Raw genomic sequence first — 16,078 nt, forward strand, 5'->3', positions numbered from 1 at the left:
TTATCCATGAGGTATGGTCTAACTTGTGCATCCAATTTTCCAGTGTAAAAAAAGTCACTCCCTTTTATCCCCCATCACAAATATAGGATCCCCATGTGGAGCACCTCACCAACCTCGTACCAGTTAAAATGTTTTGTCATGTGCACTCCTGCACCTATTCATACTCCTCATATACCCAACCAAATACGCTGCAACTCTGTGTTTCTGTTCTGTGAATGCCATTTAGGTTGCTCATGCAGCAGAGGAACAAAACAAATGGAAGCTCTTCACCTCTCTCTGGTCTGAGTTTCACGTGGACTTCAGCATTTCACCAGGGAATACCTGCACCTACCGGAGGTCAGGATCCAACTCTTTCTGCGAGGCTGGGATTGATTTTGTGCTTGCCAGTGAGCCTAGTTGATGCACTTATGTTTCGTTTTCCTGCTTTATATATCCCCATTTCTCTTGCTCGTCTTTGTGTAATGTTTCAGCATGAATCGGTTGAGGAAGGGAACTGGCCTTTACAGTGCGCAGTGGGAGAATGGTAAGGGAAGTTAGTTAGTTTAGGACAAACGCATGTTTTCCACTCTCTTTGAACAATACTCTAGCAATACAAAACCAAATAATTTCCAGATCAAGAAGCAGCACCCTTGTATCACTGCTTGGCTGTATTTTTTTTTCTTTTTTTCTGCCATGGTGGGACATAATAGAAGATGTTTCACTTACAGCTGGCCCCTGCTGTGAAAGAGGGATCCACTTTTCACACTGTCCTAAGCCTGGGGACAGTAGCCGGAGACTTGAGTTCAGTGGTGTAATACATTTACATGTATGAAGTAACTGTGGACCAATGTTTTCACTGTTGATGTCATTCGGGGATGATGTTCAACCATGCCTCTACCCCTGGCAAAATTTGGGTACTGGACATAGAATGCAAGGTAGGCAGATGAAATGCTGTGGTCTGTGCCATTAGCTAGAGCATGCCTTAATTGTATTACATACTAAAAAGGTTTTCTTGATAGTCTGGGTACAATGCACAGTGCAGGCTTGACAGTATGGAATTGCTGCAAGGAGGCTACCATGAACAAGGAAAGCTACAGTACAGGCAGCATGATTGGGGAAAAGCAGAGAGAAAACGGGGGAAAAAACGTATTTTACATTGTCAGTGCATTTTTATATTGAAGAACTCTAAAGGGGCTCTATTTTTCAGTAGGCATAGCTAAGGATGGGCTGCCTTCTGTATCCTGGAGTCTCTGGGTGCTGCCCGTGGTTTGTATTCTTCTCCAGATCCAAAATCTACTGTATCATGATAGTTTGTAAATTCCTGAGGTAATGGAAATTCCTCTGTTGATGAATGAGTCCTGTGTCCAAACACTCTCTCTTGCAGCTCAGCGATGTCATTTCTGATGTCTGCCATCATCAGTAACAGGAAATCAAATGAGCCTGGTGGGCCCTGCAGTCACAAGGCATGGTCATTAGTAATAATCCACTTTGCCCCTACACTTTTCAAACAGGCTGATATAATTACTCTTGCAGGGGTAGCTTGGTAAAATACTGCTTCATATCAGTTGCCAAAAGTTAAACATCTCTCTTTGAATCAAGCTGCTGAAGAAACAATTTTAAAAATGAAGGAAATGTTTTTGCAGACAGAGCCTACGTTTACATGATGCTTAGCTGTCTTGTTGCTTAACGATTCTTTTGATGTATCTCCCTCGTAAGAGTACCTTCTCACCTCATGGGAATAGAAGAGATAAATGTTGGTTCCCTGTGTTCCTTCTTATTAAATTGATAGATATTACATTATCAGAATGACTAATCAATCAATAATTATTATTTATCTAAAAAAAAAATCTCAAGAATGCTGATATTTGGAGGGTTTTTTTTTTTCATAACGGTAACCCTGCTCCTGTCTGTCACTACATGTACTGGTAATTACAAAGCAGAGATTATCCATCTAGTTTTATCTGATTTTAGAAAACCATAATTTCTTTTTAGCCAACTTCACACAGTAAAGTACACTTTTTTAATACTGAGGGCACCCTGCTGGCCACACTTTTAAAAAATCAATTCCACTAATGAGAAAACACCACAAGAGATAATTTTTTTAACAATGTCATCTGAAAACAGATTGTAAATACTCATCCTTCTCCTGATGACTTGCTCAAAGCCTATAGCTTCCCAAATCCCCGAGGGAGATGAGGAGCAGGATTTTTAAAGGTTCCAGGGATCCAGCTCCCACCAGGAGTGGTGGCTGAACTGTACTAACTAGCACAGCGTGTGGAACCTCATGCTCTGCCTTCTCAGCTTGTCCCACCACTGTCATGGGGCAGAGGGGCACTTTACTGCCTCAGTGTCAACACCCAGCAAGGGAGGAGGTGTATAGGCAAAAAAACTTGGGTGAAAACAGGGAACTGCTTTATTTCCAACATTTTGTGTGCATGCAAAAAAGAGGTTTCATTTGTTGTGTTTATTGGTTTTTTTTGTTGTTGTTGTTTGTTTGAGTTTTTTTTTTCCTCCTTTTTAGCTGATATGTTGTTAGTAGTCATCATTTTGCTGTGGAAAAGCTTGCTGTGAGCAATACTTACAGGTATCCCCTTTGGTCCTGGTGCACCTCGCTCCCCCTGTAATCAATACCACCTCAGTTAGTTTGCTGTGACTAAAGAAAATAACAAAAAAAAAAAATCACAGTTTGCCTCTGCAGACTTCCTTACTCTCCCCACATCAAGAATCACCAGCTTAATGCTTGCTTGGGAATAGAAAAGTGAAGGAGGAGCACAAGGAAATTGCTGCTGATTCTACTGGGCGCACAGTTTCACACTCCTGATATTACTCATAGACAGTAATAAGCAAACCAGTTAACAGGAGTAATTAACAAAAAAGCAGTCTAATGAAATGGGCTAAAGCATTGACATTTCTTCATGGAAAAGCCCAAAGAGCTGCAGAGAAAAGAAAGGAAGCGGCTTGACAGTGCTATTTGCAAGACTCAAAGACTGGCAAGCACAATATAGCAGAAGGAAGACATGAAGAGGTGAGACAACGGGACATTTTCAGTTTAGCAAAGGAATTAAGCTTAAAGGGTGTGACTACAGGTGTGCAGACAGTCTCTCTAGGAAGCTTGTACTTCTCATGTGCCCATAGTATGGAAAACAAGTACCTCTCCTCACCTTGCTACCATCTCTCCCTGGGGCTCCTGGTGGGCCCTGCAAGAGAAAATAAAATGTTCACAAAGATGTGAGAAGTTGTGTTGCTAAGCCCAGCCATGAAATGCTTGATGGGAGGTGAAAATACTGACCACGGGGCCCCTTCTGCCCTGCTTAATATGTGATATGTCTGGAGATGGGCCCATAGGTCCCATTGATCCACGAGGGCCTGGCTGTCCGGGAGGTCCAGGTGACCCAGGAACTCCTTGACTCCCTTTTGGTCCTGGAGCCCCTGCAATTGACAGCAAAGGTTACCTGCCAAGAAAAGCCTTTGGGACACTTCATCAGTGCAAGCAGTGGGGACTGACCAATTTTTAACTGCTCAACGGACTGGTTGCCTTAACACACTTGAATCCACAACAACACAACAAACACGGCATTCATCTGAGACAACATTACTCCTTGTGACAGTAGCTACAAGAGATGTTCACTAAACAATTAAACTTTGTGTATACAAAGAAGCGAAGACTGCCACTGCCAGATGGTTATGGACGCAGACTGGGAATGAAAAGTGGAAACGCGTCATTTTCACTCAAAAAAGAAAAGGAAAGAACAAGTCAAATTTGAGGAACATCTCATAAAAAGAAAGCCTCCAAAAACTCAGAGGAGTGTTGGGTCAAAGGCATCTACATGACTGGCACAGGAGCAAGCCCTTTTCAGTGGTGGGTTGCACCTCTCTTTTGCCCAGTATGGTAGCCAGTGTGTTAGGGGCCAGAAAGGCTTTGTTCTTCCATTTCGCTTTATATTATTTTCAGCTTCTGCTGGTTCAGCAGAGAATGGTAGTTTTTAGGAAACACCCGGGCAACAAAGCATGTGTTTATCTCAAGAGAAAACTATGAAGCAAAACAGAAAATCAGGCACCTGAAACAACATTTGCACAAAATAAAGAACACTGAAGCGTCACTAGCTGAATAACTAGAGGGGAAATCACTTTTCTTTATACTGTGGGCATGTGAAAGACACAGAAAAGGAAAGGCAGAGAGTAAAAAGGGTTCAGCGGGACAGAATACATACACTTAGGGTTTTCAAAAGGAGTAAAACTAAACTCACTGGTGAACCTCTCGGACTCCTCCTGAAGACCCAGCCACGCCGCTGCTAACGGCAGGGCAGAGGAGGAGGTGAGCAGGGGTGGTTTTCAAGCAGAACAGATAATTCTACGGTACCTTGGACAGCTCAGCCATGGGGAAACCAGATGGAAGACCTGCAGGGTCAGGCCTACGTTAGAGAGATTGCAAGGAGGCACACTGCACAGTTCAGAGTCTGGCGCAGAATCTCTAACCACATTGTCCTTGCACTCATGACATAGCGAAGACTGAAGATGCTCATCCTCCAAGAAAATGAGATAAAGGCTCAAAAAGACAAAGCGAGACTGCAAAAGTGGGGATAAGTGAAGGGCAGTTCATCAGGGAGTAAATCAAACCTGGTTAGGAGTATCTGCCAGTCCTCTGTAAGAATCTTGCAGAAACCCAGCACAATGCCAAAATTCCTTGGGTTTATCCCCAGCCCAAAATTAGATCTCCAGTCAACAGGCTTGGCAAAATTTTTAGCATCATTTGCTATAGGTTGCAAGCTGTCTGGCTTAAATTAGAGTTTTAGGAACTCTCTGCTTTTCAAATTGTTTCAAGCTATACCTTAGCAAAGAATGTGTGAGTGGAGTTTTACTTTTCAGATTCCTTTGAATCTGGAACACAATGTAAAACTAACAAATGAATCTTTGCAAAACCAGATGAGGGAAAATAAAACAGTTGGCACAAACCACTGCAACTGAAAGCACATCATCTGTTCTACTGACAACAGTGAACTAAAGCAAAAGGTATTCCTGAAATGAAATGGAAGTGTTTTAAGATGGAGTTAAAATACAGGAAATGACAACTGAGGCAGGTGAGATATTTCAGGGAGAGGGAGAAATTTAACACTTAGAGGACAAACACAGCTTGCACACCAAGAAACACATGGAGACTAAGACAAAATGGATGATATTAGACAGTTGACAAAGCCTGACCATAATGACCAGAGAGCTTTTCTTTTTAAATTCAGCACAAATGCAAATATAATAATAACAATCAAAAGAGGAAACACATGAAATCATATCATACTGAAGGACTGAAGCTTATTAATTTTATCCATGGCACCATTGCACATTCGCATCCCTCTGGTCTGTATCTTACCTGGAGGACCTTGTTGGCCAGGCTGACCTGGGGGGCCAGGGATATATGCATTTGATGCAAGCACTTTTTCACCAGTGATTTGCTTGCTAAGATCAGCAGCATTATTTGGTAGCAAAGCAACCTGCCAAAACCAAAAATCAATGTAAGCCCTTCATTGTTCAGTTGGATAAATTACATTCTTGGTTAAGCTTTCATATGGACGAATAGCATATTTAAATACTTCAGGAAAACATAAAACATTTAATCATATCCTTCACTGAAATCATCAGAAAAGATGTTACTGTGTGAGGCTGTTCACTTTTCAAGTCACCATGGAAATACTGCAAGTCAATCCAAATGGAGGCAGGAGAAAGTCAGGAGAGATACAGCAAGAAGTTGTCAAAAACTTAAGTCTCATAACTATTTGTATCTTCTCAGGAAACCTTTTTTTCCTTATTTGAGGTTTTCCCTATGCATTTACTGCTCTTCCTCAGGGCAACGTTTGCTCAGATATTTAGGTTCTCAGTTGCTGCAAAATCCCCTAACTTTTCATAGGTTTCAATGAGAGCCCCAAATGCTTTGCGGATCCGGCCCTGTAACCATACTCTTTAACCCAACACACGTCTGGATATGCCCTGTGTAGAGACACAAAGCTCAGGTAAGTGAGAATGTAAGGACAATTGCACACTGTAGTTTAAAATGTCATTATCTATGACATCAGATGTTTAATTATCCATTAAGCATTAATCTGCCCAGATTGAATATATTTAGAAATGAAACCTATTTGGAAGAATTCTTCAAATTCTGGGAGGAGTGGCTGACATGCCAGAAGGCTGTGCCACCATCCAGCGAGACCTGGACAGGCTGGAGAGTTGGGTGGGGAAAAATTAAATGAAATATAACAAGGGAAAGTGTAGAGTCTTGCATTCGGGCAGGAACAACACCAGGTTCCAGTGTAAGTTGGGGAGCGACCTATTAGAGAGCAGTGTAGGGGAAAGGGACCCGGGGGTCCTGGTGGACAGCAGGATGACCATGAGCCAGCACTGTGCCCTTGTGGCCAGGAAGGCCAATGGTACCTGAGGTGTATTAGAAGGGGGGTGGTTAGTAGGTCAGAGAGGTTGTCATCCCCCTCTACTCTGCCCCGGTGAGACCACATCTGGAATATTGTGTCCAGTTCTGGGCCCCTCAGTTCCAGAAGGACAGGGAACTGCTGGAGAGAGTCCAGAGCAGGGCAACAGAGATGCTGAAGGGAGTGGAGCATCTCCCTTATGAGGAAAGGCTGAGGGAGCTGGGGCTCTTTAGCCTGGAGAAGAGGAGACTGAGGGGTGACCTCAATAATGTTTATAAATATGTAAAGGCTGAGTGTCAGGAGGATGGAGCCAGGCTCTTCTCAGTGACAACCAATGATAGGACAAGGGGTAATGGGTATAAACTGGAACACAGAAGGTTCCACTTAAATATGAGAAGAAACTTCTTCATGGTGAGGGTGACAGACACTGGAACAGGCTGCCCAGGGAGGTTGTGGAGTCTCCTTCTCTGGAGACATTCAAAACCCACCTGGACACCTTCCTGTGTAACCTCATCTGGGTGTTCCTGCTCCGGCAGGGGGACTGGACTGGGTGATCTTTTGAGGTCCCTTCCAATCCCTGACATTCTGTGATTTTGTGATTCAAATGTTTAGTCTCTCTAGAGGCAGCTGAAGGGAGAGGATGAGCCAGAAGGCTGGTCTGCAGTGAGGAAATAAGTTTATTAGTGGCAAGTGGCTGCCTGTAGAACTGGGAATTTTGTTCTGCTGCGTAGAACTGGAGAGCTATTTCAGCAATACCAGGGAGATCTATCCCTGGGTCAGCTTTGTTGCTGCCCTGAACTAATTTGGCTCACTTGATAATTTGATGTTGGATTCTGCAATATTTTCATGAGAGAACTGCATTAAATAAAAGTCATGATGACTCTGGCTATTTGACAATGCTTTTAATCAGCTCTTTGGAATTCCCTGCAGTTAACTGTTCTCGAAGACTACTATTTGTTTCTCCTATATTATCTGATATACACCCTCCTGCCCTTACTGCAAACCCAGTGTTTGTAAAGCACGGAAAATAAATAATGGTGTGCAGTTGCAGTTCGTGCAATAACTGGGCAAATTTCTTCTGGCAAACAAGTTATTAATTATGGAATGCACTTTAAGGGCAGCCAGTGTTGCTTGCAGCTTGGGGTTGGATGCACAGAACATTTCTGAAGGAAGCAAAAGTGAGAAAAAAAAGTTTAGAAATGCAGAGACAGTTCCTGGTGGCATTTCCGAAACACTGCTTTGAATTTTCAGACAGGAATTCAAAATGTGATGACAGGAATACAAAGATTTATCAGCCATTTGTGACTCAGGTTTTGGAGAGCATTGCTGTTCCAAAGACAAGATGATTGCACTAAAGGCAAATTAAGCGACATGATGTAAGTCTTACAAGAATTCGGTAGATTCACTCCACTCCCACAGAAACCAGTGTCTGGATGAGGTCAGCACTTCACAGAAGCTCCACAGGGTGTTTCTTATGTGCTTACTCCTATGAATCTACTCACATAGAAAGTGGGGATCCAGCACATGTACTAGTGTGTTCTTTGCACTGTTGTCTTCTTTTTTCCAAAGAAAAACATCTGCTTTGTTTACCAATGACCCTGCAGCTTTCTCAGCCAACATCCCAGCTATTGCAGCACAGAGCAAAGTGTGGGACTGCTGAACATAAATAGCTGCTCCATTGGTCACAGCACCTCACACCTGGGGCTGAAGAGGGAAATTCAGTGTCTAGGGGCTCTCATAGTCATAGCCACATTGGGCAGTGACCAGCATGAGGAGGTCAAGTGGCTGGCTTTGGTCAGCACACTGCAAAGTGTTTTCTCCTGGAGGTGCGTCCACCCTGTCCAGAGCAGTGTCTTGGATGGATATGAATGGAAGGTTGCAAGTACCATCATACTGCAAAACTTCCATTACATGACACAAATCAACCGAGGGCTCTGCAGTGCCAACACCACCATGCTAAAACCAAGACATGGAGTTCAATCCTGCGACTACCTGAGAGCATTATATTTTTCAGGCAGATTTTGTGAGAGCATTTTCAGTGTCGTCAGTGAGTGTTTCTCCTTAGGGGTGGCCACAGTTGAGTGACAGATTATTTTATGTCCTCTTTAGAGATTGTACTTAAATTTCTGTCCAAATCTTATTTTAGGCATCTATTGCCATCCCAACTGGCAGTAATAACTTAGTATAGTCCCTGGCATGACTGCTCTTCAGGTTATATTGCAAATGGCCAGGCTGGAGTAAAAACTTGCAAAGATTCATCATGAGGAGGATTTGGAAGTGCATTCTTTTCTGTTGCTTAAATATTGACTTGTTCCTGCCAGCAAGGCTGTTGTAACAACTTAGTAAATTAAAAAAAAACAAAAACAAAACCAAAAAACCTAAAAAACAACAAAAATACACATAACTGCTGTGAAAGCATCTACACATGCTTCCCCACTGAGTCAGCTGGGCTTGAGGCATACACAAGGAGTGCCAAAATACCCAGGCTCTGGTCTAGCTCACTGCTTTTTGATATCTTCTGGCCTGAAAGTGGTTGTTACATACACTGGGGTCAAACCATTTGGTTTTGATGTTGACTCACATCCTCTTAGGGATTAGCTATACTCACTGGCTTAATTTCTATTTCACCTTTTAACTGAACCAGGATCCTGGTCCAGAGTGACCTTGGTTTTCTTCATCCACAGCTCAAAATCTTAATGGCCCTTGGAAAATATTTTTTTTCCATGTGATTGCAGATATTACTGAGGGTAAATTTTAAAGAAAGACAGTACTAGAAACAAGACCCACATATGTTGTGTTGCATGCTGCATCTGGAGTTTTGGGCAGTTGCTAGGAGATCTGTGGTTTAGATGACTTTGACAGTGCTTGATGGGAGTGACGTGGAACATGACTTTCTAATTAAGATGTTTAAATATGTCTGTGCAATAGGATCCAGCTTACTTCATTTTTTAAAAATTGTTGGCTGTGTTTCAGCATGTTTGGTATCTTTCCACCAGTTTTTCAGCTTTCCACTCTTCCTTCTGACAAGGTCTGAGATGAACCTAGGACTGCCCACACGCATTGGGGACATCTTGCACATCTTGGGACAGTGCATCCCACTGGATGACCATGCAAGGTGACTTTCTGTTCCTGATCCTAGAACAACTCTGTCCTGGATCTGGAATGGATGTTGCAATCCTCTAAAAAGGTATTTGTGCTATCACCAGAGGTAGCAAGACTTGAGTTCACCCCTGCCTAAGTAGACACAAAACCACAACTCCCACTTCCAGAAGCACACCCCAGTTCCCAGTTGTAGGGTTAACTTGACTGCATCCTTCACAGGCTCTTCTGCTAAACATAATTTTACATAAAGGTCAAAAAATCTGAAAGCCTTAACCACAAGACTGAAGACTCATTCCCATAAACTGTCTCTCTGGCAGAGATAAATTAATTTTTTTTTGTGTTAAACAGAACAGCTTCAACCACAGATATTGAGAGATGTCCTCCCAAAAGAACTTGACCATTAGGAGGCCAAATTTCCTCTCAGCATGGACAAAAGCTCCTTCTCTGGGGGGCAGAAAATGCTGAGGGTATCAGGGCCATTGCTTCCAGCTCAGTCTGTATGAGGCACAACCCAGTGGGCCCCTTCTGAGGATGCCAAATAGATCAGATCCCACTAGGAAGACACTTGGGGAAAATTCAGGCTATGGACCATGAGAAGACTCAGCTATGAGGCAAGAGTGGCTTAGTTTGGCTTCTGAACAACAAGGGCCCACAGCAACAGGTTTTGACAGTGTTAGTTTTCCAGGGGTGAGTTTTGACCACAAGCACCTAACAGTGGAAGTTGAACACAGAAAACTTTCCATTAATTCAGGCCATTGGTTTCTACCAATTCCTGCAGCAAACAACTTGGCCAACAGTGTGACCCCAGGTCCCTCCATGGGGATTGTACGAGACTGCTCAGCATCACAGACTGCGGCTGGACAAGCAGCCGCCCAAAAGCATGGATCATTTTTAAACCAGTTTGCCAGCATTTGTGTGAAAATCACAGTTTCCATCAGGCATATGTCATCATACTGATTCAGAAGGTAAACATGATATTATGGGATTTTTGTCATAAAGAGTACCTCAAAGCTCGGTGTATTTTGCTTTAGTGCAGCAGATTTTTTTCTTCCTAATATAAATGACATTGAATGAATAATATTAAATGCAACAAACGAACATTCCAAAGTATGTTTTGACACAATGATGGTAAACGAGCACCCTGGGTGAAATAATTACAGCCTGTCAACATGCATTTCTGAGAACATTTCTGCAGAACATTTCCATTTGAGAGAACTTGAATGTTTAAAGGAGATGCCACCAGAAAAAGCATTACACCTGCACCCCTGTACTTGGCTCTCCAAGTCCTGAGCTGGATCTCTGGATTATTTCAATCCTACCTAAGTGCAAAAGGAGACCACATATTGGAACAATTGAAGTTAAAGATCAGGAGAAGTTTTTAAGAACATACTTATAAGGGGACAGGTAGAAACAAAAAAGGTTGGCACTGAGGGTTTTTATTTTTAAAAAAGTCAAAGGTAATGTATCTGATAGTGATGTGTTTGTTTAGGCACACACCTCCTTTTGGCAAGAATCCTATATCAGCACCTTATTAATGCAAAATCATGTTCTTCCACCTTCCCATGTCTGCAGAATGTCTTGCACTGACATACACTAAAGGTGGATCAAGTCCAAAATCCTGTGCATTCAGCATGAATGAAAAGCTGAGGCCAGCACAGATTGCCAATAAACCTGGGCTCAGAGTGGGATGGGTGTTTGCTAAACTCTCTTAACACAAGCTTGGTAACCCATCTCCATGAGCTCCGTTAGCAATCTGTTTAAAGCAATATAGAAGCATAAGGAAGCAATGCTGTTCCTAGAAAATTTTAAAATATGTTGCCATCATCTTTATGGGCACAAGAGTCACATGGCAGTGACAGCTCCAAACACTTAAATTTTACCTCAGTTGTCATAAAACATGCAGATCTGGTAAAGACATCGCTGACCAGTGTTCATACCTTTTGCTTCAGTTGTAAAACCGTCTGCTTTATTTGATTAAATTCCTTACAAGAGGCGCAGCATGTCCCCGGTTTTGCCGCATTTTCAGATTTCTCAGGAAGCCCAGCTGAAAGAAAGCAGTTTCCAAAACAAATATAAATATCCAAAGGAAAGAAATTCATAAAGTGATTGCAAAAGCAACTTGAAGGATGTTACATTTCCTCAGACTGTGAAAAGTAGAGAGAATCTTGCCATTATTAATGCATTGACTGTGAATTGCTATGGAAGGCTTAGAAAAGTTGCAGGGACAGCTCTGAGCTAATTTTAAAAGCAGCTGTTTCCAGTTAACAGTCCCCAGAGAATATATTTTTTTAATACCTGAAAAAGTTTACACCCCTTCTTTTATCTTTGTGTATAGGGTAGAATAACCCTATAGGTCTGAACTGATTTATAGTCCCCCAAAGGGCAAATTTTCATGTGCGATAAATTATAGTAAGATCCTTCACAATATGGTCATTTAATTTACTTTGCTCAAACTCCTTCTTATCATTGCTGGTTATTCCTCCATGTAATGGAATCAGCCTGAGCAGAGATGGGAATTGAGATTAATGACAGGGATTTAAATCCACGCAAGAGAAAGGGTCACACCTGTTGATACTACACATGAATGGAATCTTTTCAGGAATCCATTAAATGATTCAAACTGTAAGAGATATTGAAATGTTATTTTTTTTATCCTTTTCCCATTCTTATATGCAGTGAGGCGTTTTTGCACTGCAAAAAATCAAGCATTGTTTTAACAGCTGCCTGCCTGAAGAGTAATGTGGTTTCCAAAACACAGGGTGACGCATACTGGCAATCTCCAGGTGAGCTTTTTTCTTTTGCATATAATTCTTAAGAAGTGTCAACTGTATTGAGACGCTGTATATGATGTGTGGCCTTGTGCTATGTTACCTGGAAGGGTTATTGGACGCGTTTGACCTTTCAGAGCATGTCCCATCATAGAAAAACTCTGCAGGTGCTTCTGGTGAAAGCCAAAATCATCAAAAAGGATCAGCTACAATGTGTTTAGCTATTGAATTGTACTTCTCACTTGGACATACACTTTAATGTCATTCATCTTTCAGAAATGTGTATTGATTTTGAAAACATCTGAAAATATTCCATAAAAATGGAATTTCCCAATACTAAAGATAATGTGTGATATTTTTCTTGAAATGTTCGCAGGCTCCAATAAGGAACATTGCACCCATCAGATGGCCATCTATGGACCAGTGTTGCACAAATTTAGGAAAAATTGGTTTTCAGTATGTTTAGTCCATTGGATATAATGCCACATCAGGTATGCTTGCTTTCAGAAAACAATCCAGAAGTGCAGCACAGGATGGGATCTACCTGTCTGGGGACCAGCTCTGTGGATAGAGACCTGGGGGTCCTCAGGGACAACAAGCTCAATATGAGTGAACAACGGGCTGCTGTGGCACAGAAAGCCAGCAGGATGCTGGGCTGCATCACCAAGGGCATCACCAGAGGAGACAAAGAAGTCATTATCCCACTTTACTCGTTGCTTGTCAAGCCACATGTGGAATACTGTGTTCAGTTTTGGTCCCCGCTATACAAAAAAGATGTGAACGTGCTGGAGAGGGTCCAGAGCAGGGCCACAGAGATGATCAAAGGGCTGGGAAGTTGCCATGTGAGGAAAGGCTGAGAGAACCGGGCTTGTTCAGCCTTGAGAAAAGAAGGCTTGGGGACACCTCCTCACCATGTTCCAGTATTTAAAGGGTGGCTACAAAGAAGATGGAAATTCCCTTTTTACAAGGAGTCACATGGAAAAGACAAGGGACAATGGGTACAAGTTACTCCTGGGTAGACTCTGATTGGGCACAAGAGGGAAATTTTATACCATGAGAACAATCAACCACTGGAATATTCTCCCCAGGGAAGCGGTGGATTCCCTAACATTGGACACTTTTGAGATTCATCTGGACAGGATACTGGGCCATCTTGTCTAGACCATACTTTTGCTGAGAAATGTTGGACCAGATGATCCTTGAGGTCACTTCCAACCTGGTATTCTGTGATTCTGTGAAAGGTTTATACCTCTTATCTCCTAGTCCGGTAGGTGAAGGTTGCAAGGGCAAGATGCTGGAATGACCAGCAGCAATAAGACATTGGCATTAGTGCTGAATTGATTGTAACATTAGGAGGCAAAGGCTTTGGGGTTTTCCCCACTCACCAACTGCCTGTGCCCACAGCTGCAGTTCTTTGCATTACAATAACCCATTATATTCCTCTTTACAGTATATTGCCCTTTTATGGCAGCAACCATCTTCCCTGCTGTTTCTGATAACACACAGCTTGGTAGTAACCAAACAGCTTTCTGTGCAATGTTCATATGGCTCGAATATAAAGGTAATACTTGGGGTTTTCTGATGAACTCTACATAACATATGACAGAATTTCACCAAATTGCAGCTGTGCTGCTTCCAAGACTATTTGTCCCCCAACACCTCCCAGAGAGACTCCTGCCTTTGTGTGAAGATACTTGACTATGCAGCATCCACTGGTTTCCTCACTACTGTATTTCTAATGCTAATAATTTTACCTTTGACTTCTTCCAAAGCTTCTTTGCCCACAAGTTTTTCTCTGATAGAACAAAGAATCTGCAGCACAGAGGGATTTATTTCCCTTAACAAGGAATTGATGTGCTGTAATCAAGACAGCTCTTGATACTTCTGTAAGGTAAGTTTTCTCTTGACCACAAGTCAATATTGTGGCTTCCTTATAGAGTTCTTCCTTTCCAACCGATTTTTCCGTTTCCTTTAAAAAAATCAGTGTCTTGACATGTCCATTTTTGGATCTGTGTAGGATTTACAGGTGCACATATGTAGAACCATTAGAAAAAATGCCTTTGTTTTTTCAAACTCCAGCAAAGTCTTGGTTTGGTACTAGTCTTAACCAGAATTTCTTTTAATAGGTATCTTACCAGATGAATTCCCTCATAACATGCACACATTGTGTTAAGAAATGTTGCTGAAAGCGACATACAGTCATAGTGAGAAACTGTCAGAGCCTCTGCTATTTGAAACCTAATGCTATCCCACTAGAACCAGTGGAATTATGTGAAGATTAAGAAGCAGTGAATTTGGCCTTGTGTTTCATTATAAAATCCAGTTCATCTTCCAGAAGGATGTGGTACATGGGGCTGACAAGTATAGATGAAACAGGGCTGTAAAAATCCATGAAGATGAATACTGGGGGGGTCAGCTAATGTTTGGGAAATATCATACCAGTGAGATTTCTGCAAATCCACTTGGATTGACTTGTCAGAGGAAGAAGTCCAACAGTGTCACATAAGCAAGCACGAGCTGTGTCCCAGGAGAGAGGTGGAATCCCCCTAACTCATACCAGACAGAAGTGATGATTTGCCCAGGGAAGGAGTCATCCATCAAACATTTGCTCTACCCCCATCCGATCCTGTATCAGGACCAAACTGTGAATAAAGCCAGAATAAAGCACAGATAAAGCCAGAAGCCACCTAGGGCAGGCCAGAAGGGACAGGAAGCAATTAGACAGAGCCACCCACACGTGGTGCAGATATGAAGGTCACCTACTAGGGTCGGTTTGGCCAGCCCTGAGCAAGGCACTTACATAGCCTGTTTCCATTGCACAGACCTGCACCAGGAAACTGAAATTATTTCCAAGAAGGCTTAAAGCAGCCCCATTTTGTGAAGTCTTTCCAAAGCATGAAGTGTAGCTCACGCATGATGTTGCTGTCCTGACAAGGGTCCTTTTATCTCAGCGAGATGCCGGTGAGCCCCGCGGTACCTATCGATAAGAGATCTGCTCGGCAGAGCAATGTGTTTTCTTTGCGTGTGCTCGAAGGCTCTGTGTTGCTGACGCTGGACGAGAAGGCGATGCTGGCAGGGGAGAGCTCTGCGGGGAGCTGTGCCGTGGGCGGCCTTTGCATGGAGACTGTTCAGTTGATCATCTGTGTTGTATTATCCGGGCTCAGCCTGCTGAGATGATTTCATTTGCCTACTTCTGCGCGGGTAGTTGTATTGTCTCCATCAACTGCAACATGACTATGGATGCAGGAAAAATGCTCCCTATTCTTGTGCCCCCTAATAAACCCAAAGCTCTCAGTCAGGCACACTTATAGAGCTAAAAAAGAGCCTGGATTACAGCCTTAAGACATGGCACAATGAAAATGTGAATAGAGTCTCCTAGAAAACATGCAACATGGTTAGAGCTGGTGGACAGTACATGTGTTTTCATGTCTCTCATATGGAGTTTTAAAGTCAAATTTAAGTGTTCCAGCTACTATGAAAAGCAAATAATCTCTTTATTGGGATGCAATTCCAGCGTGGACGTGGTGCTCTCTGGGGCCTGCAGGGCAGGGGCTGACCACGGGGTGGTGCGAAGCTGCAGCCAGTTCCTTGCAGCATCCGAAAACCTTTATCTTCTTCCAGACCAGTTAAGGATGCAAGCCCTGCAGTGGCCAGCTTCTCTTGCATTTGCACCAGAGGTCTGGCAATGAGTAACATTAACTTGAAGTACAGCAGGGTAACAGAGCAGAAAGTCCTTCCCTGCTTCGTGCAACTGATTTGGGACATGTCTTGAGAGATGGCAGGTATTTCAATCCAAATGAACCACTGGAACTAACG

At 42.8% G+C, this 16,078-nt stretch overlaps 1 protein-coding gene across 1 annotated transcript in view; it reads right to left on the reverse strand.

Moving 5' to 3' along the window:
• Positions 1 to 628: 628 nt before the first annotated feature.
• Positions 629 to 16,078, reverse strand: part of CCBE1 (collagen and calcium binding EGF domains 1) — a 103,264-nt gene continuing 87,814 nt past the window's right edge. Inside the window, exons 6-11 of the mRNA XM_065047214.1 lie at positions 11,432 to 11,538; positions 5,345 to 5,465; positions 3,269 to 3,408; positions 3,141 to 3,176; positions 2,562 to 2,597; positions 629 to 1,429 (exon numbers count right to left, since the gene is read on the reverse strand). Of these exons, the coding sequence (XP_064903286.1) occupies positions 1,196 to 1,429; positions 2,562 to 2,597; positions 3,141 to 3,176; positions 3,269 to 3,408; positions 5,345 to 5,465; positions 11,432 to 11,538 (674 nt within the window). The 3' untranslated portion in view covers positions 629 to 1,195. The remainder of the gene's footprint in view (positions 1,430 to 2,561; positions 2,598 to 3,140; positions 3,177 to 3,268; positions 3,409 to 5,344; positions 5,466 to 11,431; positions 11,539 to 16,078) is intronic.

The sequence above is a fragment of the Columba livia genome, chromosome Z (genome assembly GCF_036013475.1).
Source record: "Columba livia isolate bColLiv1 breed racing homer chromosome Z, bColLiv1.pat.W.v2, whole genome shotgun sequence".
Classification (NCBI taxonomy): Eukaryota; Metazoa; Chordata; class Aves; order Columbiformes; family Columbidae; genus Columba; species Columba livia.